Source organism: Mustela lutreola, chromosome 7, assembly GCF_030435805.1.
Source record: "Mustela lutreola isolate mMusLut2 chromosome 7, mMusLut2.pri, whole genome shotgun sequence".
Lineage (NCBI taxonomy): Eukaryota > Metazoa > Chordata > Mammalia > Carnivora > Mustelidae > Mustela > Mustela lutreola.
The window spans coordinates 37,393,237-37,419,125 of record NC_081296.1 but is presented as its reverse complement, the minus strand read 5'-3'; the positions used below and the strand labels follow the sequence as shown (position 1 = coordinate 37,419,125).

Sequence of the window (25,889 nt, the reverse complement as noted above, 5' to 3'; positions counted from 1 at the left end):
CTCTCTCTCTCTCTCTCTGCCTGCCTATCCATCTACTTGTGATTTCTCTCTGTCAAATAAATAAATAAAATCTTAAAAAAAAAAAAAAGAAAGAAAGAAAAAGAAATTTCTGCCTATCCCAAGACTATGAGAATATTATCTTATGTTTTCTTTTAAAAAAATTATTATTTTACCTTTTACACTTAGTCTGCAAGCCATCTGGACATTATTTTTGTGTATGAAGTAAGGTGGGATCAAGATTCAATTTTTTTCCATGTGACTATCCAGTTGACCGTACACCTTTCCTTGAAAAGATGATCCTGTCCCCTGCTATAAAGCCTTGGCACATTTGTCATTAGTTAGATGACCATATATGTGTGGGTTTTTTTTTTTTTTCCTGGACTCTCTGGCACTGCTTCTGTCATCATGATTCCTTCTGTGACTTTTCTGTATCCCTATTCTACTTTTAAAGATCCTTGCAATCACACTGAGGCCACCCAGATAATCTCCCCATTTTAAAGTCAACCATTTAACAATTTGAATCCTGTCTGTAACTTTAATCCCCCTCTGCCATGCAACCTAACTTTGTTACAGGGTCTGGGGATAAGGGCATATATATTTTTGGAAGGCTATTAATCTTCCTGCCACAATGACTGATCCAGTTTTTAAGAATCCTCACTAGCATTTGGCGGCATTACTATTTTTTATTTTAGTCGTTCTGAGAGTGCGTGGTAATATCTCACTGATTTTCCTTTGCATTTCCCTGGTGGCTAATGACATCAAGCATCTTTTCATGTTTATAGCCCACCTGAATATCCTTTTCAGCAAAATGGTTCTTCATGTCGTTTGCCCGTTTTCTCATTGGATTTTTTCCTTACTGTTGAGTTTTTAAGTTCTTTATATATCCTAGATACTAGTCCTTTGCTGGATACAGGGTTTGTGAGTATTTTCTCCCACTCTGTGGCTTGTCTTCTCAACCTCTCAACAGGTCTGCCACAGAGCAGGTTTCACGTTTGATGAAGTCCAGTTTTCAGATTTCCCTTTTATGGATCATGCTTTTGGTGTCAGGTTGAAGAACTCTTTGCTTAGCCCTTGATCCTGAAGATTTTCTTCTATGTTTTTCTAGAAGTTTTATAGTTAAAGGTTTTACACTTGCATCTGTGATCACTTTGGTGTTCATGTTTGTGAAAGGCTTGAAGTTTAGGTTGAAAGCACATTTGCCTACAGATGTTCAGTTGCTGTGACACTTTTTTTAAAAATTTCAATTAGCCAACATATAATACATCATTAGTTTTTGATGTAGTGTTCAACGATTCATTGTGGCAAAGGCTATTCTTATTCCATTGAATTGCTTTGCACTTTTGTTGAAAATCAGCTGGGCATATTGGTGTGGGCCTATTTCTGGGTTGTCTATTCTCTATTGATCTATGTATCTATCTCTCCACCAATACCACACTGTATGGATTATTGTGACTGCCTTAGCCTCACCCAACAGAATGTAGCAGAAGGGCCACGGGACTGTAGAGACTGGATCTTAGGAGGCCTGTAGCTCCGTCTTTCTCCCTCTCACCCTGATTACCATGCTTTAAAGAAACCCTAACTAATTTCCTGCAGGAGGAGCCGCCACATTGAAGTGAACAGAGGAGTCCCAGCCAACAGCCATCATCAGCTGCCATACACACACTGAGGACATCCTGGACTCTCTAGCCCCAGTCCAGCCGCCAGCTGACAGCAGCCACATGAGTGATCCCAGGGAGGACTAACAGAAGAACTGGTCAGATCACTAGCCCACAAGACTGTGAAAAATGAGAAATCATTTTTGTCCTTAACCACTAAGCTTTGGGGTGCATTGTCATGGTGCAGTAAATACTTACACTTGTAAATCACATATAACTGGATTTTCAGAAACCCAGTCCAAACACCTTTCTTTCCACGGATAACAATGTATTCACAATTTATTGTACTGAATGATATGTTTGGATCTCTTCCTATCACCTTATTTTGAGTTTCTTATCTGCCAGGCTTTTGGGTTTCTTTTTTTCCTCCTGTGTCTTGCCTTTTGTTAGATAGATCAAGTTTTGTTTATTGTGGTTTTCCTCTCAGGGTCTGGAAGGTACAAATTCTATTTCTATTCTCCTGGCTTTTCCATTGAGGAAACAAAAGAATATATCTGAACCTGTCTATTCATTTTTCGTTGACTATAGGGTGTGCTCTGGGTGTAATTACATTGAATTTTACCCAACAGAAAGGAAGCTACTGTTTGTGGCCTGGAAAAATATAAAATATAGAGTAAAGCAATCAGAATCACCACAGGATAGGAACCCCATGGTCTGTGTGTGCGTGGGTGTGTGTGTGGCTGGGAAATAGTTGAGGGATGCCATTCACCAGCAGTGGCCTCCTGCTCACCACTCTGACACTTATCAAAAGTGTCAGTTTCGAGAGCTTGACAAACTGTCTGCAAATGCCCATTGCTTACTGTCAGCTTGGTCTCAACCACATTTTAGGCAGACTTCCCCCTTTCTTACAGACCTGAACTCTGCTTTACCCCAAGCCTGAGCAAACACAAGAAAAAGGGAACGTACCCCCTTACTAGCCTCTCCTGGGAACTGGCTGACCACAGTGGGACACTTTTCTGGTCAGATCTCACTGGCATTTACCCTTGCTGTTCAGCTTCCCCTCTAAAGTTTCTGCTTCTCTTTGCTTGTCTTCCCTCTACCCTATGAAAGAAAAACACTTCTTTCCGTTTGCTTTGTTTATTTATTTTTAAAGATTTATTAATTTATTTATTTGAGAGAGAGAGACAGAGAGGATGAGCAAGGGGAAGGGCAGAGGCAGAAAGAGAGAGAAAGAGAATCCACAAGCAGACTCCCTGCCGAACACGGAGCCTGATACACGGATGGACACCAGGACCTTGAGATCATGACCTGGGTGGAAACCAAGGCCCCTTAGCCTACTGAGCCACCCAGGCACGCCCCGCCCTCCGTTTGATTTTAAAATGCTTGCATGGTTCTGAGACGGGAGTATTCTTCCTCCCTATTGCAAAAGTCTTTGTTTCTAATAAAATCTATCTCTGTCTAAGCCAGGATTTGCGTTTATTTTACATAATCCTCATTTGCTGGGATTGAAAAATTGGATAACAGCAGAAACAGTAGACTCCTTACAGGCAAGAGGGTCTTACTCAGCTCTTTGCTGGAACACAGGCTGCACTCGAAACATAACCGCTACTAACGGTGTGTTTCAGGAATGAATGAATGAATGAATGAGTGGGTGAACAGAAAGTCGTTCAGCTCAGGAGATGGAGAAGGAAGCTGGGAGACTTGATGCCTGGCCCCTCTTTGCCCCAGCATCTAAGTTCTTCCCATTTATAGTCCCAGTTACCAAGGATTCTGGAAACACATCCTTCTGCCTTGGAAATATGTTCAGTCGAAAGCAGGAAGCTTTGTGCTACTTCTCTAAAAGAGCTACCTCATTTAGAACCTGATTACTAGACGGCCTTGCTCCTGCAGGAGTCCGTGACTGGGTGGCAATAATGGAGTTCACATAGTTACCTGTGACAGCCTCACGTGCAGCTCTAACAGTTGGTCGGAAAGACAAAACGTTTTGCAGTGACTCGAGCTCCCTGCCGACCCTTGCCTTACCTTCCCCCAGGTTTCCTTCTCCAGCTTTCTGCAACTGGATATCTACACGTGTCTCAGCAGCAGCCTCACCCCCCCACACACACGTGACTGAAGCAGGAAGTCGATCTGTTCAGCTCAGCTGCTCCTGCAAAGCCGAGTGACTAACATCTGTTCACCCTTCCCCTGAAGGTGTTGCTAAGGCCCATCCCTGTCCCCTGGTGGCTTTGTCAGCCTTGTTTAGATTTTCATCACTCTTGACCAGCTCTGGATTATTTCTGGATCCTCTGTCTGTCCTCTGACAAATCCCACATCTCTGCCAGCTTCCTGGTGTCTTTAACTCTGAGAGGCATGGAAAAACGACATTGTCCAACAGAACCAGCATCCCACTGTGGCAAAAATAGACTTGTCAAAAGCGATTTGGGCACACATGAATGTCCCCAGTCGCTGAACAGCCCTGGTTTTCCCCGTGGCAAGAGGTCCCTCTTTAAGCATTTTTATGGTCTGATTTTAATTTCGATGGCTTCATCTCTTTCTTCCCTTTACTTAAAAAAAAAAAAAAATCACTTAAGTCCATTTTTAGCTGATGACTCCTTCTCTGAGCCCCGAGCTCAGCAACAATGTAATTATGGGACAGTGAGAGACATTCCACCTGGACCTGGTGGTGTGTGCTCTCTGGGGCTCCAGTCTGCAGGCCAAGTCTTACTTATCTCCTCCCTCCGGCCTTGCCTGTAGCTACCCTGCAGTCTGGTGGCCTGGCCCTGACTTCCCCAGGAATCTTTTCCAACCAGCTGACCTCTGCCTGGTCCATCCCAGTTTGACAGAGCACCAGCTTCTTCCCGGGGAGTGGGTTGCTGAATGGAGCAGGTCCCACCCCGTGGGGGAACTGATGACAAAGCTCTGTCTGATCTATGCCCCCAGCATGCTCCCTCTGCCATGATTCAGCTGCATCCCTGAAACTGGCATCTGCTCAATCTCCCCGCCCCACCCCAGTGCAGAGAAGGGAGGATATTATGTTAGTGAAATCCTCCCTGGCTCACAGTGCCCAACGCTTGCCCCTCCCCCACATCTCTCAGTCCCTAGAAGGCCTAGAAGGAAGCGTGAGGATTCCAGCTTCACCTCCAGCCTCTCCAGCTACAGTAGAAGAGCTGTGTGCTGGTCTAGAAGAGTCACCGTGAAAACCAGCTCTGGTGTGGAGAGATGACACACTCTTTTTTGTTCCAAGAGATGTTCTTCTGCTCTCTTTGCAATGGGGGGGAGGGGGCGCAGGCCTCCTGGGTTGTGTGCGGCAGCCTGGCTCGAGATCTGGTTACCACTGATGGAGGCTGAATCTCTCACAAATCCAGGTGAGACAGTTGTCTCTAAATCAATCGAGATTTTTCATCTCCTGCCCCAAAACACAAATGCTCTGCGGAACTGAATTAACCCCGGGGCATATCACCCAGACTCTACTGCGTTGTGTCCTTGATTGCTTTATGCAACATAAGTAAAGGTATGTCTCCTGATTCGGGTGTTGCAAATAAAATGTCCTATAGGGAAACAGGACGTTAATTTTTTTTAATTGATTTATTTATTTGAGAGAGAGAGAATGTGTGAGAGTTGGGGGAAGGGGAGAAGGGGAGAATCTTCAAGCTGACTCCCGGCTGACCACAGATTCCCAACGCAGGGCTCGATCTCACAACCCATGAGATCACAACCTGAGCCCCAACCAACGAGGTAGACACTTAACTGATGGAGCCCCCAGGCGCCCCAGAAGGGGCAGTTCTGCGAATGGCTGCTCTAGCCCTTCACAACGCAGAGCTGATTCTGTGAGCTGCTCCAGCAAGCAGACATTCTCAAGCATTGCAAGCAATGCGTTGAACATGGCAACAAAAACATGTTCCTCCTAACTCTTGGGTTTTTTGATCTGAAAAATGGAGCTTCAAATTGTTTTCCTGACTTTTAGGAAGATCTTAAGGAAATCACAGCATATATGAAATCAAAGATTGTTGCTATCTTTTCCAAATGCAACCTAGACTTTGCTCATCTATCGGCATATGCGGCAAACGGTGCAAAAATAAGTTCTAGAGAATTCTATTCAGTCTGTGAACTTATCAAAAACATTTTTTTACAAATCTTACAGCTGAAGGTCCTGCTTACCTTTTATAGAACATGGGAGGAAAAAAGCTGTGATTTGTTTACCTGTGATATTGACTTTCATAACATAATTTTTGGTCATTTTTCAGCTTCTTCAAAGCTTGCAGAAGCACTTAATGAGATTTCTTATTATAGAAGTGGAAGGAGATAGCCTCCTTAGACATATGCCTACAAGATGTCTTGTAGAAAAGACGTGAAAACGTTGGCCTGCTGTAAATGGTATTTTCAAAGTGTGGAAATTTCTCTAATTTGGAAATATACTGGCGATGAGACTGGAGAAGACGGTTACTGTAAAAATGGAAATTTACATGCTATTTCTCCAAAACTGTTTGATGACCTTTGGAGAGGCCCAGCAAAAGGGTGAACCAAGTGCACCTGACTAATTCCATTTTGTTTTAGGTGTGACAACACCCCACCCAGTGAGGGGGAAAAAATATGAGTCATTTCTTGGAAATAAGACTGCTTCAGAACTCAAAAAATTATCACCAGTAAAGGACAGCCAAGTTAACGGAACTTTCTGTTTCTTTACTGAAACTATAATCTACCTGAAATCCAACTTCAATTTCACAAGTTCGAATTACCTCTGTGTTTTAAAACCATTTTTCCTGAGAAAAGATGTTAAGCCTCGGAAGACATTTGACGTGCTTCGAATTCAAAATGAGGACCGTTTTAGACATGGGGAGCTTCTCTGAAGAATTTATGGATCCAAGGACCTGATGCAAAAACTGTTGGTCTATTAAAACAAGCCCATCGGCGCAGAGAGAGGACGGACATTCTTGGCGAGGTGGAATTTAATCCCGACAGGTCTAAAAGGCTGTTACTGCCGAAGCAAAATCTTAAACATCCCACGATCAAAGCCCTCGGTTGAGAGCATACTTAGCCTGGTGTCGTCACATTGAACTGACACGAGGAGCACGTGTGGTGTGGGCTCCAGAAAAGCAGCGTGAATTTTCCATTTGTCTCTATTTGGGTTTACCACGACACGAAAGACGAGGATATTCTAAAGGCTGCAGGAGATTCAAGGAAGTGTTACTGAATGAGGAAGCTGAGAGAATAAAAATACCCACCTCATTGGAAGAAAACACGTCATTGTCATTTCTTTCTTTTTTTTTTTTTTAGATTTATTTACTTGAGAGAGAGAGTGCACAAGTGAGCAGGGGGAGGGGCAGAGGGAGGGAGAGATATTTTTTCTTTAAGATTTTATTTATTTATTTGAGAGAGAGAGTGAGAGAGACAGCATGAGAGGGGAGAGGGTTAGAGGGAGAAGCAGACTCACCGCATGGGGAGCCCGATGTAGGACTCAATCCTAGGACTCCGGGATCATGACCTGAGCCAAAGGCAGTTGTTTAACCAGTGGAGCCACCCAGGTGCCATGGAGGGAGAGAATCTTAAGCAGGTTCCACATCCAGGGCCGAGCCTGACATGGGGCTGGCTCTCACAACACCGAGATCATGACCTGAGCCCCAGTCAAGAGTCAATGCTTAGACAACTGAGCCACCCAGGAACCCTCTCCATTGTTATTTCTTTCTTTCTTTTTTTTTTTTTTTTAAACAGATTTTTTTTTTTTAAGATTTTTTTTATTTATTTGACAGACAGAGATCACAAGTAGGCAGAGAGGTCGGCAGAGACAGAGAGAGAGGAGGAGGAAGCAGGCTCCCCGCAAAGCAGAGAGCCCGATGTGGGGCTCGATCCCAGGACCCTGGGATCATGACCTGAGCCGAAGGCAGAGGCTTTAACCCACTGAGCCACCCAGGCGCGCCTCCATTGTTATTTCTTATTAAATATAGGTAATGTCTCTATAATGAATACTACAACATTTACATTTTCCTTTTTAGAAGTCTTACATCTACATATCTTAAGAATATACATTATTAGTCTGTAAAATATAAATATCCAACAGCGTTAAAAGTTAAAATACATTACAGTATTGGAGGATAGAAATAGTATATAAGTATTGTTATATTATTCTCGCACATATTACATGTTAGTTAGTTCTGCTACTAATTGGCATCAATTGCCACTATTAATTGTTGTTTTGTTTAATTAATGGCATTTATGCAACAGAAAGCAAAAATACAGAATAATATGTAATTTCAAAGAAATACCTGTTTTCATATCTGTTTAAAATATATATTAAAACAGTAGCACATAAATGTATAACTATTTATTATATATTATAATAGGGGTTTTTGTGGTCTGGCATGGCATGGCTGTGTCTTGGGTTATCTTTTTTTTTTTTACTTTCCTTTTTTTATTTTTATTATTATTATTTTTTTAAGATTTTATTTATTCATTTGACAGACATTTCACAAGTAGGCAGAGAGGCAGGCAGAGAGAGAGAGAGGAGGAAACAGGCTCCCCTCCGAGCAAAGAGCCCAATGTGGGGCTCGATCCCAGGACCCTGATGTCATGACCTGAGCCAAAGGCAGCAGCTTTAACCCACTGAGCCACCCAGGAGCCCCTACTTTCCTTTTTTTAAAAGATTTATTTATTTATTTGAGATAGATAGAAAGGGCAGGGGGAGGGGCAGAGAAAGAGGGAGACAAGCAGAGTCCAAGATCACATGACCCAAGCCAAAATCAAGGGTGGGTCGCTTTAACCAACTGAGCTACACAGGTGCCCCTTGCGTTGTCTTTCTTTCTTTCCTTTTTTAAGATTTTATTTATCTATCTGACAGAGGGAGACAGAGCAAGAGAGGGAACACGAGCAGGGGAAGCAGGAGAGGGAGAAGCAGGCTTCCCGTGGAGCAGGGAGCCCGATGCAGACTCAATCCCAGGACCCTGGGATCATGACCTGAGCCGAAGACAGACGCCTAACAGCTAAGCCACCCAGGCGCCCCTTGGGTTGTCTTTCTAAAAGCCGGTCATCCTGTTTGTCACTCAGTATTATGCTGAGAGTCGTTCGAGTTGTGCTTCTCAATAGATCTATTCTTTTTATTACCCTAAGGAGTATTTTGTAGGATGGATCTACCGCTGTTATTTTTTTCTTAAACCCATTCACTAGCTGATGGACATTCTTGCTACGTTCATTTTTCGGTGATTATGTGCATGTAGAGTTCTGTATGAACGTATGTTTTTTTCTTTTTTCCCGAGTAACTACCTAGGCAGAAATTGGTATGTTGGATGGTAAAGGTATGCTTCATTCCGTGCGAAACTCTCAAATTGTTTCCCAAGGTGGCTGTGCCATTTTGCGTTCCTTGCACCAGCGAGATGAGTTATAGCATTGGATAATTCGAGTTTAAATGTTTTTCCTTTTTCAGCCATTCTAATAGATGCTCAGGGGTATTTCGTTATTTAAAAATTCCACTGCAGCTGCTCTGATGGACAGTCACAACTGTCTCAAATGGAATGGAGCATGAAAGAAAACAGAAAGCGAATTCTTCCTGTGGAGCTGGAGAATAGGACAGGTGGAGTGAGGGGCCTGGGAATGTGTGTGACACTGAGCATATTCAGGGTAAGGAATCTGGTTCTGGCTGAGTGTAAGAGTAGGGGGAGGGTCACCCAGACTCTCCCCTCCCCCAGAAGCTCCCATCACAGCCCAGAAAGTTCCCAAGAGGAAGGAAGGAATGGAGGAAGGGAGGGGGGATGCTCGCTCAAAAGTTTATTCTCAGAGTGAGGGGACATCCACGAGCTGCCCATCCATCTGCTGTCAATCTTGTCCCCTCCTCTGTCCCCAGAACCTGGCTCTCTGCCTGCCTCCTGACAGGAGCCCAAGAGAAAGAGCAGAATGAATGAAGGAGAGTCCCTAGACCGCCAGGCTTACTACCTCCCCTGCTGCCCTTTGCAGACACGGTCCTGGAGCCTTGACTAGGCTTCCTGCCAGCCTGGGGGGAAGTGCCCTCTGCTCATCCTAGGCCCAGTTTGTGGCCCATCTGGTCACTCCCTCACCCCCTCACACCTATCCGCCCCATTGCTCCTCCTCTGGCGCCACCACCAAGCTGCCTATCAACCCCCCCCAGCCCCCCCTACTTTCTATCCTTTCTTATCTGCACCAGGGCCGAATTCATCATTCCCAGCCCTCCCCAGTGGCCTCCCATCCATGCAGCCCCACTGGCTCCTCAGTGCCCACAGGAGAAAATCTTGGCTCCCTTCCTGTGTCCCAGCTCTCACTGGCCCTCTGTAGGGCTGGGGATTTGGGTCAGATGTCACCTTCATGTCTTCCATCCTGCCTTCTTCTGCTGGAGCCACTTCCTATCCAGCCTGTGAGGCCTCTCAGTGGAACAAAAGAACTCAAGCTGGAGAATCAGACAGACGTTGCTGTGCACTCGCTCCCCTGATGTCCTAACCAGGGGGACGTTCACAGATTCCTTAGCCTAAGCCTCAGGGTTCTCTTCTCTGGAATGGGCAAGGAAAATACCTACCTTTTTCGTGGTTGTAAGGAGATACGATGTATCAGGGGTCTGGCACATAGTAGGTATTTACAGAATGGTAGATAATATTTTGGGGAATTTCTGCCTCAAGTAAGAAAAAGGGCTAAAACCAGGGATAATTAGTTTTTCTTATTTTCCCCCATAATCCTCTTCCAGGATTTTGGCTGGAAAAACAAGAGAGGAACTACCTGGAAGAGATGGGGTTTTCGTTTGGTGTGGCTGCTGCGGACGCTCAGAAAAGTGCCCTCACCCTGGCATTTGAGGTCCCCCACACCCAGCCTAACCACACCCAGCTACCATATCTCAGAAGCTAGCCGGTCAAGATGCTCCCTTCTACTCCCTTCTACTCCCTTCCTACCCACTGGCCAGCCTTCCTCCGTGAGAAAGAGGTGAGCTCAGGGTCCAAGTGCACAATGGAAAGAACAGGAAGACCAGCCAGGGGAGGAGAACTCTCATTCTCCAATGTGAGCAATAGGCATCATCTCAGGTGTGAGCCTCGCCAAGAAGGAAGATAAAGACAAGCAACACGGGATGCCTGGGTGGCTCAGTCGGTCAAGCGTCTGCCTTTGGCTCAGGTCAGGGTTCTGGGATCTCCCTCCGCCTGCTGCTCCCCCTGCTCTCTCTCTTCTTTTCTCCCTCTCCCTCCTTCTCTCTATCCCCCAGACAAATAAAATCTTTAAAAAAAAAGATAAGTCAACAGAACATGGTCCTGATTAGGAGCTCCCTGAGGGCGGTTGCTGAGCCAGGAATGGTCAGACGGGGGACCAAAAAAGACAAATGACGGTTGTAGATCTTCCAAGAAGGGGACCTCAAAACATTTCCAAAACAATGGGCCTCCTTGGAGTAGAAGGTCCCCAGCATTGATAGTATTCTAGAAGGAATATTGTGATCAGCTACTGGGGGGACCATGAAGCTTCAAATGGGCTCTTTGATTAGATGCTCTTGCGAACCCAGCTTCATTTTGAGTCCTACAACTAAGAAAGCTTTGGGGTTTCAAAGCCTTTTAGCTGCTTGAAAAGCAAAGTAAACAGAAGGTCTCACAGGTCAATAACAAGTAATTAAGGAAAGCAGGGGCTATAAATCCCAGACAATGTGGGTGTAAGGAGATGTGTTCAAAGCTGGGTCATTTTTAGTATTTGGTGAAAGCATATTATTCTTTTGATAATAACAATAAAGAAAGCAATTAGAAACTCCAGGAAAATCAAAAGCTGCAGAAAAAGCCATGGCATGCGAACAATATGCAGTATGCCTTTGAGTTATTGAAGGAGCATACATTTGACCTTGATGTGTTCTTAGTCACCCTTCAAGGAGCCTGAGCAGCACGACATCAGGAGGAGGAAATGTAATGATCAGAAGGACAGGAAATGTAATGCTGAGGTACATACTCCTTGGCTCAGTACTCACACGGGCGTAAGAGTGTAATATCGACTTATTGTTGTTGTTGTTGTTTACTTTTAAAATCAATATATGGACAAAACACAGCTGTTGTGATTTTGACTTCAAAACTTGCTTAAACATTATCATCTTTTAAAATGTAAAGGTAAAGGTAAGACTCTTACAGACAGGCTGAGAGGTAGAAGAGTTGGGGGAAGAGGAAAGAGGGGAGGGGAAGGTTTTTCAAGTTCTACGGTGGGAAATCACTAGAAAGCATCTACACACCACAGAGCAGGAAGTAAGAGGCATTGTTTAAGGCATAGATGTTGCCAATAGACGAACGAAGAATATTTTTTTTTTAAGATTTTATTTATTTATTTGACAGAGAGAGATTACATGTAGGCAGAGAGGCAGGCAGAGTGAGGGGGGGAAGCAGGCTCCCAGCTGAGCAGAGAGCCTGATGTGGGGCTCGATCCCAGGACCCTGGGATCATGACCTGAGCCGAAGGCAGAGGCCTTAACCCACTGAGCCACCCAGGCGCCCCCCAAGAATATTTTAACTAGCAAAAACTAGATTGACAAAGGGAGGGGAGAATATGAGCATGTAAGTGAGCTAAAAACTTAGCTTATTGATGTATGTATTGGTTTCCTAGGTCTGCCAAAACACTGTACCCCAAACTGGGTGACTTAACAAAAACTGATTCCTCTTTTAAAGACCCCGTTTCCAAGTAAGGTCACATTCAGAGGGACTGGGGTTTAGACTTCAACGTACCTTTACCTTTCTGAAAGGAATGCAATTCAACGTATAACGGGGATCACTAGATATTGCCCAAGGTTTCTACACTGAAACCTGGTAGTCTGTGCTTGTCATTTACGTAGGTCACTTACGTAGGTCAGTGTCAGTCTATGCAGGGAGCCCCGTAATTCAGAGGGCTCTGCTCTGGCCCTCCTTTAGCATAGAGTTACCAGATGTAGTAGAATTTTAGATAAATGATGAATAGGGTTTTCTGTTAATTTGTTTGTTTTTAGCATGAATATGTCCCATGTAATATTTGGGACATACTTATACTAAAAATTTATTTTTCTTTATCTGAATTTCAAATTTAACTGGGTGTTCTGACTTTTTCTCTGGCAAGCCTACTCCGGTATTGCTTTTCCAAGGGGACTTTTCTGCCTAGAGCTTACATCCTTCCTTCCATACCAGTCTTGGAGGATCTGGGGGACCCTAGAATTCTCTCCCTAAATGAAATGGCCTGAGCCTGCTTCCAGGACCTTTGTAAGCCTTTCACCCTGACCCCTCGTTCCCAGGGAGGAATATACCAAGGTGTGTGTCAGTCTGAGGGAGGCTGGGGATGTGGACAGAGCTCAGGCGTGGAGGACGGGTGTCTACCTACCCACCTTCCTTCCTGGCATGCTTAGGGCCCTGCATGCTATAGGATGGAGCCAGGTGTGGGAAGAGAAACGGGACAGCTGCAGGTTGGGGGCTGGGGCTTCGGGCTGCCTGCCTAGCTCTGCTGAGGGCCTCTGAGAAATCCAAGAACTCTTAGTTGAACTTGGCCTTCAAGTGGTGATGAAGAACATTTCTCAAGGTAAGAGAATAAAATGTATTACGCAGTTTGTAAGATTTTTAACTTTTAACTAGACATATGGTATGTGTGCCTCCAAATGTCCTTTGCCCCAGGCCCTGCAAATGTTATGGGCTGGGCTGGTGTGTAACCACAGCAGAACTAAAAACAGAAACCATCCCAAATTGTTGCCTCTGGGGGATGGATGAGGGGGAGAGGTGGAAAGGAGAGAGGGGGCGTTTGATTTCCTGTGTTAACATTTGCATTCTTTACTTTGTTTTGAAAATTATTCAAGTTCTAAACCCCTCCCTGAGTCTTCTTGACCCCAAGGCTCACCTCTCTTCTAGGAGTTTCTAAAACCCTCACTGACTTGCGCAGCCTGGACCCAGAGGCCTCAGCAGCCGATGTCACCTCCCCGGCAGACTGGCCGCCTGTCTCCTTCTTGTCTCCCCTGAGAGGTGGTCTTGGACTGAGGTCAGCAATGTCCTGTTGCCTGCCCTCCCTCCGGGTTGGGGCTCTTCCGCTCCCTCTGTCTCTAGATGCACCTCCCACTTGCACCCCTGAGTGAGACCCTCAGGGCTGGGAGAAGCCCAGGGCCCTGTCTGCAGCCTCTTTCTGGTTTGTGGCAGCGGGGGAGCGTGGCAGGGAAACCTTACTGCAGCCTGACCTGTTGATGAGAAACAGTGACCGGTGGACCAAATGACTCTGCTGTCGGCCAGAAGCTCAGCCTTGCTCCTGGCTGTCCAGGGCCTCTCCCAGCCCTGTTCTCTTCATGGCTCAGTCTCTGCCTGCTGCTCTCTCCCTGCCCTGTCTCCCCGCTTCTCCGCTCAGCTCTCTTCACAGTCACCCTCTCGTCCTCTCCCTACTGCCTCATTTCCACTTCTGCTATAAGACACAGGGGCTACTCTCCCATCCCACACCCCAGAACCCTGCTTCACCCACAGGGTTGCACTACCCGCCCCCCCATCTTGGTTCACCTGCACTGACATCGACATCGAGTCCTGTTCTTTCCAGCCAGCAAGTGGACCTTGGCTCATGCGGAGCGCCCCACAGCTACCTAGGGACTGGAATCCTAAGCCGGCATCTCTGGCCCCGTCTGAATAGAACCTGAATTCCAACACTCTCATTCATAACACTCCCCATCCTGGCCCTAGCCTTTGGGAGGGGCGGGGGTGGAAAAAGGGAATCTGCTATGTGCCCTGGGCTGTGGCCAAGGTCTGGATTCCTGGAAATTGTGGGATCGGCCTAGGGAAGAACAAAAATAATTCTCGTGAAATAGGCCCCAGTTAGCGCTGCTGCTAAAAATGGCCCGGCAGACTAAGGGGAAGGTCGGGAGAGGGCAGGCGGGATGGCACCGGGAGGCTGATCAGAAATACAGACTGGAGGGTAGCCAGTGAGAGGGGCGCGCTGGGGGCAGGGGGAGGAGGGTTGGGGACAGAGACTTCCTGCTGGACCCACAAAGGTCATTCTTCATCCATCTGTTCAACAACTTACTGAGCCCTCACTCAGAACCAACCACCCGCCGTATGGAGCTCACTTTCAGATTGGAAAGATGGACGAGAGACACTCCCAGATATGGCAGGGCTGGGTCTAGGGACAGCTACAGCCATGTGAGCAGATAGTGACCAGCCTTTTTTTTTTTTTTTTTTTTTAATATAAGCTAGTCTGGGAAAGCCCTTCTGGGGAGCTGGCCTTTGAACAAAGTCTCCAAAGACAAGAGGGAGTGAGTCTCACAAATACTAGGGGACAGAGCCCTATTTGAGAAAAGAGCGATAGGGGTGGCCCCGAGGAGCAAGCAGCTGAAGGAGGGGACTGGGCGCCGTAAACCAGGTGGAGATGAGGCCTGAGACAGAGCCAGGGGCAGATCCCTGAAACACATCCTGGTTTCCAAGTGGGAGGAATTGAGACCCTCACACCTGTGTGTCCCGGAGGGCATGTGGAGAAGGTGGAGAGTGAGAAAGGGAATAAGAGTGAGGCGTGTGCTGGGGCTCAGCCTGGGGCCAGGCCACCTCTGTCTGGGCTGGGCCTCTGGATGGCAGCTGACACAGGGGAGGGGACCTGCCCTGCCCTGTCACCCACACCTCAGGTGCACCCGTGAGCTTATGTACGCACTGCCCCTGGGCCCACCCGTGTGCCCGCACCCATGGTCACACACCCAAACCCAGCAAGGCTCTCATGCATACGGATAGAACTGATGGCACGTCAACAAACGCATGCACGTGGACCCCTCACTCATCGGAATATCAGGGCTCTGGGACATTAGGTCCTTCCACACAGGACAGAGAAACTGAGGCCCAGAAAAAGAAGACACTTTCTCGAATCCCATAATCGGCTGGTGTGGGCAGATCTCCATCCCTTCCACAAGCACCTACACAGAGTTCCCTCCAAGGTGTTGTCTTCTCAAGGGCCCAGGCGGGCCTCTCCCTCCCAGAAAACCCCCAGGAAACTTCTAGGAGCTGCTAAGCTTCCTCATAATTAACCCCTCGAGCTTAGGAGGAAGACAGGGTGGGATGGAGACACCCCTGCCAGGGCAGCCTGACAGCCACAACATTAGGGCCCATCAGAACCTCTTTGCCTCTCCCCCTGCCTATGTCTTGCATCCTTTCTCTACCTGGGGTCTAGCCCTGGTTGTTGGGGTAGCTCTGCTTTCTCTCACTCCCGTGTCTGTCCCAGTTTCTCTCCAGGCCTCTCTCTGCAAACCTCTGTCCCTCTCCTTCTATTTTCTCCCTCTCTTTGGGATCTGTTTTAGCCTTCCAGGAAAAGCTGACAGGGCCTTGCTAGGCCTCTTGGGGGGCCAGAGAGGGGGGTACAGGAGTCACAGCTGAGAGCAGCCTCTGTCAGGGAGAGTTGGCAGCCCCCTGGGGGTGGGCGGAGGAATGGGAGGAGAAAGGGGTTGGCCTCTGCCAGGGGCAGGGGTGCAGAAGGGGGAACAGGAAAGAAAATCTCTGTGGGAAGAAGTGAGCACCTCCCCTGCTGGGATGCCCAGTCACACCTGGGACTGTCAGGATTTTAGTGGCAAAAAAAACGTGTCTTTCCAGAACACCCCTCGATCCTAGATGAGCTGGGACAGTGGGTCACCCTAGGGTGAACTACTGTGGCCCACAGGAGCCAGGGCTGGGACAGGAAGGAAAGACTCTCAAACCTGGCCCCTTTTCTCCCCCTCCTCACCCCTCCAATTCTACCTTCCGCTGTTAGGGGGCTGCTGAGGACAAGAGGATGGTGGGGGAATTTGAAGGTCTGAGAAGGGCTCTCCAGTCCTGGGGCCTTGAACCCAGCTCAGAGGAGGCCAGGACAGGGAAGATGGTGGCCCAGGAGCCCCCAGAGAGCTCCAGAGCAGGGAGGAGGTAGGGGGGCACACCTCAGGCTTGTCTCCTGCCTGATCACATGATCTCTTGTGGGATGAGCTTTTCAGGAAGAACTTTCAGCCTCTGACAGCTGTGGGGAGATCAAAGGGGCTGCCTAGGAAGTAATAAGCTCACAAACTTGAAGGTGTATGAACATCTGGGAGCTGTGCACAATCACTCCTCGGGTCTACAGGGGTGGTCTTGTGTGGCCCACTGTGAAGCACCTTGGAGGACCAGATGGGTTTTGGCTGAGACCTTGGCCATGGTGGCCCTTGTTCTATGGTCCTATTGTCCTTTCTGGTGGAGGTGGGGCATGGCCACCCCTTGAAGAGTGGGTAAGGATTGTCAGTGACCAATGTGTGTAGACTCAGTTATGCCTGGGTGGCCTGGTCCCTGTCACTTTTTCTGCCCTCTGCCCCCCATGGTCATGCCACAGTGGGGTTCCGAGGGCAGACAGTCGTTCAGGTTCAGCTGTCGTTAAGGCCTTTGATGATGGGGAATGGGGATAAAAGGACTCCCCTCCTTCAGGAAGGCTGGGAACACACTCAACCACCTAACAGAATGTGGCTCTCCCACATTGTGTGGAATACTCTTGGAATGTCCTCTTCTAAGGCACCGAATGGCTCTGGACACATTGCTGTTCCAGTCTGGACCCTGGGTACCTATCTGTAAAATGAAGGGGCAGAGAAAGTAACCTCTACAGTATTTTATTTCTGGCATATGATGGCCCCCAATTTGCCCATTTATCAAGTCAAAGAATATTTATTGAACATCTTTTCTGTGCCGGGGCTTAACAGCAAATGGGAGGGCAAGACGTCTGCCTTCAGTGGGCTTCCTCTCTAGCAAAAGGATCTCCCATTAAACATGGAGGAATAGATTTCTTTCTTTTTTTTTTTTTTTAAGATTTTATTTATTTAATAGACAGACAGAGATCACAAGTAGGCAGAGAGGCAGACAGAAAGAGAGAGGGGGGAAGCAGGCTCACTGCTGAACAGAGAGCCTGATACGGGGCTCCATCCCAGAACCTTGGGATAAGGACCTGAGCTGAAGGCAGAGGCTTTAACCCACTGAGCCACCCAGGTGCCCCGGAATAGATTTCTTTCAAGGGAATTAACTAAGGAAAGCGCTAATAGGAAAGACAGAGTCCCAAACACGCCAGCCAGCAAGGGAACAGGCCATGCAGACAGAAGGAAACCTAAAGAGATAAATGGGAGAGCTATTACTATCTTCACAGAAATCAAATATAGTATCCCTGAAGCAAGAGGGGGTACAGCATGTTTTAAAGAGAACTTTCAGCAAATAAAAAGGAATCCTTGAAATTTAGCATGTATGCACCAAACACTCTATGAGAAGCGTAGAATGGTAACAGAGAGCAGACCTCCTTGAAACAGGCACAGGTAGGCACGGAGATGTGACAAAGGAGCGGAAGGACCAGGAAGTGAGGGGTCCCTCCGGGAAGCACCACATCAGGTTAACTGGGGCTCCAAGAAAGAGAACAGAGAAAATGGAGGTCAGGAAATAGTAAAGGAGTCCATCAAAAGCTTGTCCAGAGCTGGAGAACATAAATTCCCAATTCAAAAGGGCAGGCCCTCAGCAAGGCACAGCACCATGGATTATCAGCACAAGGGGACAGAGCAGGTCCTACAGGCTTCCAGAAGGACACGTCCCAGCTGGCGGGCACAAGATCGATGTCCCACCGGCCAGGGAGCCCCCCCACACCAGCCCTGGAAGCAACAGCAAAGCAACTGCTTCAAAGGGAGGGCCCCTGTTAACGTTGTGGGGACGAGATCTCCCTCTGGAGTTCTATACCCAGCCAGACTGTCACAGGGAGGGTCGGCACCAGAGTCTTCAGACAGGCAGTTCTCCAGATACCCCTCCCACGAACCTTCTCTGGAAGGTGTTGGAGGGCTGGTTCTGCCAAAGGAAAAGTGGAAACTAAGAAGGGGAAGATGTGGGATCCAGGAAGCAAGAGGTCCCAGCCCTGAGAGCTCAGTAACGGAACCCCAAGCAATGGAGGTGGGCCATCCTCTATGCCCGTGTCCCGGCCACTGTCCAAATAAACCAGGTGGGAGCAGGTGTGAAGGCTCAGGGAGAGATTCTCCAAGATAAGACTGACACAGTACTTCATGTGTTTACTTACATTGAGAGGACATTTACCCAACTTAGGGAGTGGGGAACTGAATTGATAATAAGCATAAAACACAAAAAACCAAGCCCCCTCTCCCATACCCAAATAAAGACAATTAACTCCAGAGAAAATAAGAATTGTCAAAAAAGACAGTAAGAGCTCTTCATAAAAACCAAGGAGGTCTATGAGGACAACTAATGGGTGAAACTTCTCTAGCTTTAGTGGTCTTAGAAGGGGCTGCTCCAATGAAGTGATGTTTAATGGAAGCCTGAAATGCTAGAAGGTTCCAACCACAGCAGGAGGGTCTGAGGGTGAAGGTAGGAAAGATCTTCACACTCTAGGCCAGGTGGAGACTGTGAGCTCCCTGGAGCATCTCAGAAGTGGCGCTGCCCTTGTGTGAGTGAGGTGGTGCAAGGGCTCTACAGAAGCACAATGAAGCCTCTTCCACCAGGAAGCCTTCTGTGACTGACACTGAGGGCGCTGATTCTCTCCTCTGGTGTACTGAACTCTGAATGTGTGTGCGTCCAGCCTCTCTAGTGGACCCACCACATTCAGGATTTTCCCTCAGATTCTCCAGCACAATGACAGTGCCAGACAAGGCTTTGCCTGCAATGGGACAGAACTCAGACTTCGAGAACGTTCTCTGAGTTGGGTATCAGACTGGAGTGTTTTGCAGGGAGCACACTATGCTCACCAGGACTTTTTCTTCTTCTTTTTTTTAAAGATTTATTTTATTTTATTTATTTGACAGACAGAGATCACAAGTAGGCAGAGAAGCAGGCAGAGAGAGAGGAAGAAGCAGGCTCCCTGCTGAGCATAGAGCCCAATGCGGGTCTCAATCCTAGGACCCTGAGATCATGACCTGAGCCAAAGGCAGAGGCCCTAACCCACTGAGCCACACAAGTGCCCCTCACCAGGACTTCTGCAGCGTCCCTTGGTGACCGGGGAAACGGGGTGTGATGAGCTGTAATGAGGGCTCCCCAGGGATGTTTTCAGCCAAAGACAGTAGTTTGTCTTGGCCCGGCCCGAGTGTAAGTTGAGTCCTGAGCAGAATTCAGCCAGGTACACAGACAGGAGGAGAAGGAAGGTTGCAGGAGAGGGACTGAGGGATTATAAATAGGCTTATGGTGTGGAGGGCAAAATTTTCGTCTATGAAGTGCTTTTCGGGGGGTCTCCTATCTTTTGGTTTCCCCTTGTTTTGGCTCTCTGATTTTGGGCCTCTTTCTCCTCCCCATCCCCACTCCTCTGGGCCCTCCTATGAGGGAAGAAAGGTCAGATACCCTCACCCTGGAGGCATATGTCCCTTCCACACAGTTAGCATGGGGACAATGGAGCCCAGAGGGAAGTGTCTCACCCACCCACCCCAGACATGCAGCACCAGTGCTGGGATTTCAGGAACTGTGGGAGGACACAGAATATTCTGGAAGGAGTGGGGCCCTCAACCTCATCCCCTGCCTGTCGGGTGGGCAGTCTTGGGTAATAGAACTATCTCTGTGAGCCTGGGTATTTCAGAATCCCAGCCAGGGGAACTGAAGCCCGACCCGGTTCCTGTCCTGATCTTTCTGCTATGGGGTTCAGAGCCTTGTCCCCCCTCTGCCTGCTTCCCTGACCCCACCCCACCTGGCATGGCAAGGAGCCAAGTCTGGCGCCTCTCTGGACATGTATTTAGAGCAGCCTGGCCTCAGAGCCAGCAGGCAGGCCTGACACAGACGAAGAAGATGTGTTTTCTTACAAAAACAAGACAAACATCTTGGCTTCTTTCTGAGGGGTTGGAGCCTGGCGGGCTTTTCACACACTTTGGCCTTGTCAGCTTTTCACTGAAACACACCATCACCCACACAGACACATGGACACAAAGACACACACTTCTACACAGAGACACACCTCCTCCCCAAATACACACACAGTCTCATACCCGGACAAATGCAGAGATAACACACAAAGACACAGTCTCACGCCTACACAAACATAACTCAAACTTTCACAAACACAGAAATTCACACACACGGTCTCACATCTACATCCACACAAACACACAAACTTACCCACACACAGAAAAGTCACACACATGTGCATACATGAGCACTCACATGGCCCCAGCTTGGAGAAGATCCCCCCTCCCTTTTTCTTTTGTTTGAGGTGCTGTCAGAAGTTTCCCACCTTCCATGAGATCCGATTCTTAGTCTTTGCTCCATAAAAATCCTTCTAGCCCCATCTTCTGTTGGGTCCTGTCCAGCTAGTGCTGTGTCTTTAAGGAAGTTGAAGCTGCTAAAAGTGAGTGAGAGAGAGGGGAAAAAAAAAAAAAAAGAAAAAAAATTGGCATCTTTTCCCCCTCAAGTTTCTGGTGTCACTTATGAAACACGGGTCCTTGCTGCAGAGAAGTAGTTGTTTTGCTAAAAGGAGGGAGTGTCCAGGCTGCCTGGGCTCCCTTCCTAAGCCTCCTCTCAGCAAGGCCCCAGGCATCCTGTCCAGGGAACAGCAGGCAAGGGCTAGCAGCTTCAAAGTGGGGCAGGAACCAGGCTGCCCCTTCCTCCAGCCTCCTCGTCCTTCCTTGGGCACCCTTGGCCCTGCAGCCTGCCCTGGGCTGACTCTGTCCTTCGTTGCCCTCTAGTTCCATCTCAGAAGAGGATCCACTTGGCTAAGAAAGAGTAGTTTGAAGGTAAGCCAGCGGGAAAGCAGGGGGAGGCCTGCTGGGCACAGGGACTGGACTGCCTGGTACTTTCCTGTCTGTTCAGGGTGCTTGGGACAATCCCTTGTTTGGATCTGTGCACGGGGAGTCTGCCCCGCCAGCAACCACATCCCCGGAAATCCCAGCAGCATTTGGGCTGAGCCACTGGCCTCGCCCAAGCCAGCTGAGAGGTCTGGGTGGCGGGGGTTTATTTAGGCAGCTGCCTGGCTCAGTTTGAACAGAACAGGCCACGAGTGTGATCCTGTAGAAAGAGTTCAGAATCCGCTGTGGTCAGAGCCTGTAGGAGCAGCAGGGGGGCGGTTGGGGTGGATGCGTGGTGTGCACTGCACAAGGGGCCTTGTCTGGGCTGGGGCAAAGCATGCCTATGGGGGGCTCCGGTGGGAGGGACTGTGGCCAGGATGTGGGAGGGCAGGAGGGAGGTTCTGCGGAGTGCTGGGGGAGGGGGTGGCTGAAAACGGATTTCAAGTCTTAAAGTCAGCTCGGAGCTGGCCGAGGCAGGGAGAGCTCTCTGCTTGGAGGAGGAGCTGGGGGCCTCTTCCATCCCGACTTCGCCTCTTCTGGCTGCTTGAGCTCGGGCAAGTCCTGGCCCTTCGTTGGGCCTCAGTTTCCCTTTCTGTAGAATGGGCTGCGGGCTAGGTGGTGCTGGGTATTAGCTGGATTCTGTGGGGCAGGACCTTCTGATAGGGAAGAGCCCTGTCTGGCTGAGGACCTAAGAGGGACGAGTGCCTTGCGTGGGTTCTCAGGGTCACTCTGGCGGCATGCCCTTCTCTGCAGGAGGTAGGATGCGGGAGCTACATCTGCTGTGCTGGGCGGTCCTCCTGGGCCTAGCACATGCCTGTCCTGAGCCCTGCGACTGCGGGGAGAAGTACGGCTTCCAGATCGCCGACTGCGCCTACCGTGACCTGGAGGCCGTGCCACCGGGTTTCCCGGCCAACGTGACCACGCTGAGCCTGTCCGCCAACCGGCTGCCGAGCTTGCCAGAGGGGGCCTTCCGGGAGGTGCCCCTGCTGCAGTCGCTGTGGCTGGCGCACAATGAGATCCGGGCCGTGGCCGCCGGGGCTCTGGCCTCTCTGGGCCACCTCAAGAGCCTAGACCTCAGCCACAACCTCATCTCTGACTTTGCCTGGAGCGACCTACACAACCTCAGCGCCCTCCAGTTGCTCAAGATGGACAGCAACGAGCTGACCTTCATCCCCCGAGACGCCTTCCGCAGTCTCCGCGCCCTGCGCTCACTGCAGCTCAACCACAACCGCCTGCACACGCTGGCCGAGGGCACCTTCGCCCCGCTCACCGCGCTGTCCCACCTGCAGATCAATGACAACCCGTTCGACTGCACCTGCAGCATCATGTGGTTCAAGACGTGGGCCCTGAGCACAGCCGTGTCCATCCCAGAGCAGGACAACATCACGTGCATGTCGCCCCGCGTGCTCAAGGGCACCCCGCTGAGCCGCCTGCTGCCACTGCCCTGCTCAGCACCTTCCGTGCAGCTCACCTACCAGCCCAGCCAGGACGGCGCCGAGCTTCGGCCGGGCTTCGTGCTGGCCCTCCACTGCGACGTGGACGGCCAGCCGGCACCCCAGCTTCACTGGCACATCCAGACGCCCGGCGGCACCGTGGAGATCGCCAGCCCCAACGTGGCTGCTGATGGGCGTTCCCCGCCGAGCGCCCCGGTACCCGGCAGCCGGCCGCGCTTCCAGGCCTTCGCCAACGGCAGCCTGCTCATCCCCGACTTTGGCAAGCTGGAGGAAGGCACCTATAGCTGCCTGGCCACCAACGAGCTGGGCAGTGCCGAGAGCTCAGTGAATGTGGCGCTGGCCACGCCCGGCGAGGGCAGCGAGGACGCGCTGGGGCGCAGGTTCCATGGCAAAGCGGCTGAAGGGAAGGGGTGCTACACAGTGGATAATGAGGTGCAGCCCTCAGGTCCAGAGGACAACGTGGTCATCATCTACCTCAGCCGTGCTGGAGGGCCCGAGGCTGCAGCAGCAGGGGAAGGGGTCTCCGGGCAGCAGTCCCCCGGCCTGCTCCTGCTGGGCCAGAGCTTCCTCCTGGCCTTCCTCACCTCCTTCTAGGCTTCCCCCATGTCCCCTCCCTGGGCAGGGCTGGAGCACCGCCAGGGCTTCCCTGACTCCGCCCCCACGCCCCGGCTGATGTCCCCTGGAAGTGGCACAGGGGGCTTGAGGGGGGCAACTCCCAAGGTCTGCATGGGGGACTTCACATCTTCCTACCTCCCTTCTCATCTCTTCTGGAACACTCACCACCCCAGCTTCTAAACTCGCTGGAAGCTAGTGACTAGAACAGAATCCGATTCCATACTCACCAACTTTGGTGCTAAATGCTGCTAACTACACTGCCCACGCTCCCCTACAGGGCGATGCCCTAACCACCCGAGGAAGCCTCAGCGATGGCATTCCAGGCACTGGGACCAACGAGCTGGCAAAGGCTGGGGCACGCTATTGGGGCTGGGAGCTTGGCAGGGAGATACCCTGAAGCAGACAGGGCACAGGAGAAAGGAAGAAGGTCTTGGGGTAGTGGCTGGCATGGCTCTGGGCTCTTGGTGTCCTGCTTGAGCTCTTGCTGCCTTTTGGCATTCTCTCATGTTTTGGGGGCCCAGGAATCTGTGCCCTCATCTCAGACAGGGCTAGAGGATCCAGGATGGCCTTCCTCTTTTCCCGCCCTGTACCCCTCCACCCCAGACACCCATCCTGCCTTTCTCTCCAAGTATGCGTCTGTAGCCTGTCCCTCCAGAGAGGCTAGCCATCCCAGGGGGTGACTGAGAAATAAACAGCATTTCTGATGCTCTCTTGTGTCTGCCTGGCATTTTGTCTGCATCTAGGACCCCTCCCTACCACCCCGATGGGGAGAGGATAGAGAGCTGGAGAGTCAGGATGCCCAGGCTGCCGGTCCACCAGTGACGGGGCCCACGAGACACACACAGACTGGGTAGCAGGCAACACAAGAGGGGTGGGCCCGTGGGCCAGGGGCTGGGCTGAATGGCAGTTGTACCCTCTCTTCAGGACAAATGGGGGTGTGGGCCTGATAACCATTACAGAAGCTTCCCTAGGGTCCTGGTGGCCCTGAGCCGTGCTTCCTGCCAGCAGTGGCCTGAGGAGGCATTGTGAAAGGGAATAGGGAATGGGAATACCCATACTGTGGCCCCTCTTCTAGGTCCCGCTCCCGGAAAAGATGGTAGGAAATGGAGAGGAAATGGGGGGACTGATAAGGCAAGATGGAGAGGGAAGAGAGAGGAGGAGACAGGGGCACAGGGCAAGGGAGAGAGAAAGACACAGAGATAGAGAATAAGAGAGCGTCTTTAAGGGGGAAGCCAGAGGAGATGAACAAAGCTTTCTAGGAAGAGGAAATGGTATTCCTGGAGGAAAGTCTGCACTTGGGTCTTCCCCACATAGCAGGTGGACCAGTGGCTGACTTGGGGGTATAGGGGGGTCAGGTCTTGGCAGCAACCTGCGGGTCTCTTAGTGTGGGGAGCAAGTACATGGAGTCAGAACCTGGAGACTGATCCCCGTATCTGTGCCCAGCCAGAGATGTGTCTCCGTCCCTACCCCTTTCCAGACTGAAGGGTGCCACCCACAGGGACAAGAACTGCCCCCGCCCACTCCCATCCACTGGACAGGTTCTGTGGCCTCCCATGCTCTGTGCTCAGGAGTGTTGAGCCCACCAAAATGGAGGCAGGGAGGCCAAGTAGACTGGGGTTGCAGCTGTGAGCCTTGGAGGCTGGCCGGCTCCCCCTTCCCCCTCCTCCTTGTCCCCAGGCAGCACCTCCCCCAACCCCCTCAGCAGCTCCAGACTCTGGCTGAGCTGATGTCACCAGCAGCACATGTCAAGGGTATCTGTGCATCTGGTGGAAAGAGCAGGATGGAGCCAAGTCTCCTGTGCTGAGCTGCCTTGGGCAAATCACTGTCCATCTCTGAACTTGGGTTTCCTCAGAAAACAAGGGATGGGTAGGATGCTTAAGGATCCCATCCACTCTGATTATCTAAGGCTGGGTATTCAAACTCAGCTTGGACCCCTGACTTCTCTGGCTCCATTCAGAGCGGAGCAGGCTTATCTTCTGGAAGTGGGACCTGAGTCAGAGGCAGCTGGGGAACAGCTGTGCTCTGAATGAACTAGCAACTCCCCAGCTTGAAAGTCATCCATGACTCCCCCAGCCCTCAGGGTGAAGCTCAAGTTCCCCAGTGAGCCATGCATCACCCCTCTGCATGATTCTTCCGTGCCTCTCTTGGACCTGTTAACTAATTTTCCTTCAATCATCTGTGATGTGTTACCCTCCACACCTTTATGTATGTTATTCCTTTGGTCTGGACACCCTTCCCCTCTTTTTCACTTGGCTAAGTCAGCTCAAGCGCCACCTCCTCCAGAAAGCCTTCCTGGATGCTGTATTCTCTACCTCCCAGTGAGGATGAGGTCCCCTCCTCTGACTCACATAGCCCTGTGTGTCCAGGGTCACAGCCTTATCATACTCTACTGTATCTGCTTCCTTGTTAAGGGCAGAGACCTGGTCTACCTTCTCATCCCTGTGACCCTGCCAGTCACCAACATGGGACCAGGAAGATATTTTTCAATGGACTGCAGTAGAATCAGAGCCTGCCCTCTTTGCCATCGTTGTGGGCAGCCTCAAAGGTGGGTGTGAGCTCCCCGGCCCCACCCCTCACTTTATGTGTGTCTGAGGCTGGAGTG

At 50.1% G+C, this 25,889-nt stretch overlaps 1 protein-coding gene across 3 annotated transcripts; it reads left to right on the top strand.

The window, feature by feature from the left end:
* The first annotated feature begins 21,035 nt into the window (after nt 1-21,035).
* Nucleotides 21,036-23,996, top strand: ISLR (immunoglobulin superfamily containing leucine rich repeat). 3 transcript variants are annotated; one of them, XM_059180414.1, is made up of 2 exons: nt 21,036-21,167; nt 21,972-23,996. In XM_059180414.1, the coding sequence occupies exon 2, from the start codon at nt 21,980-21,982 to the stop codon at nt 23,264-23,266; it is 1,287 nt and encodes a 428-aa protein (XP_059036397.1). In that variant the 5' UTR covers nt 21,036-21,167; nt 21,972-21,979; the 3' UTR covers nt 23,267-23,996. The 3 variants fall into 3 exon arrangements, with proteins under 3 accessions (XP_059036397.1, XP_059036399.1, XP_059036398.1); XM_059180416.1 differs by lacking the exon at nt 21,036-21,167 and adding an exon at nt 21,366-21,466; XM_059180415.1 differs by lacking the exon at nt 21,036-21,167 and adding an exon at nt 21,453-21,476.
* The last annotated feature ends 1,893 nt before the right edge of the window (nt 23,997-25,889 follow it).

What these genes read in the sequence shown, in the direction of transcription:
- ISLR (XM_059180414.1), top strand. Translation starts at nt 21,980, where the DNA reads ATGCGGGAGCTACATCTGCTGTGCTGGGCGGTCCTCCTGGGCCTAGCA.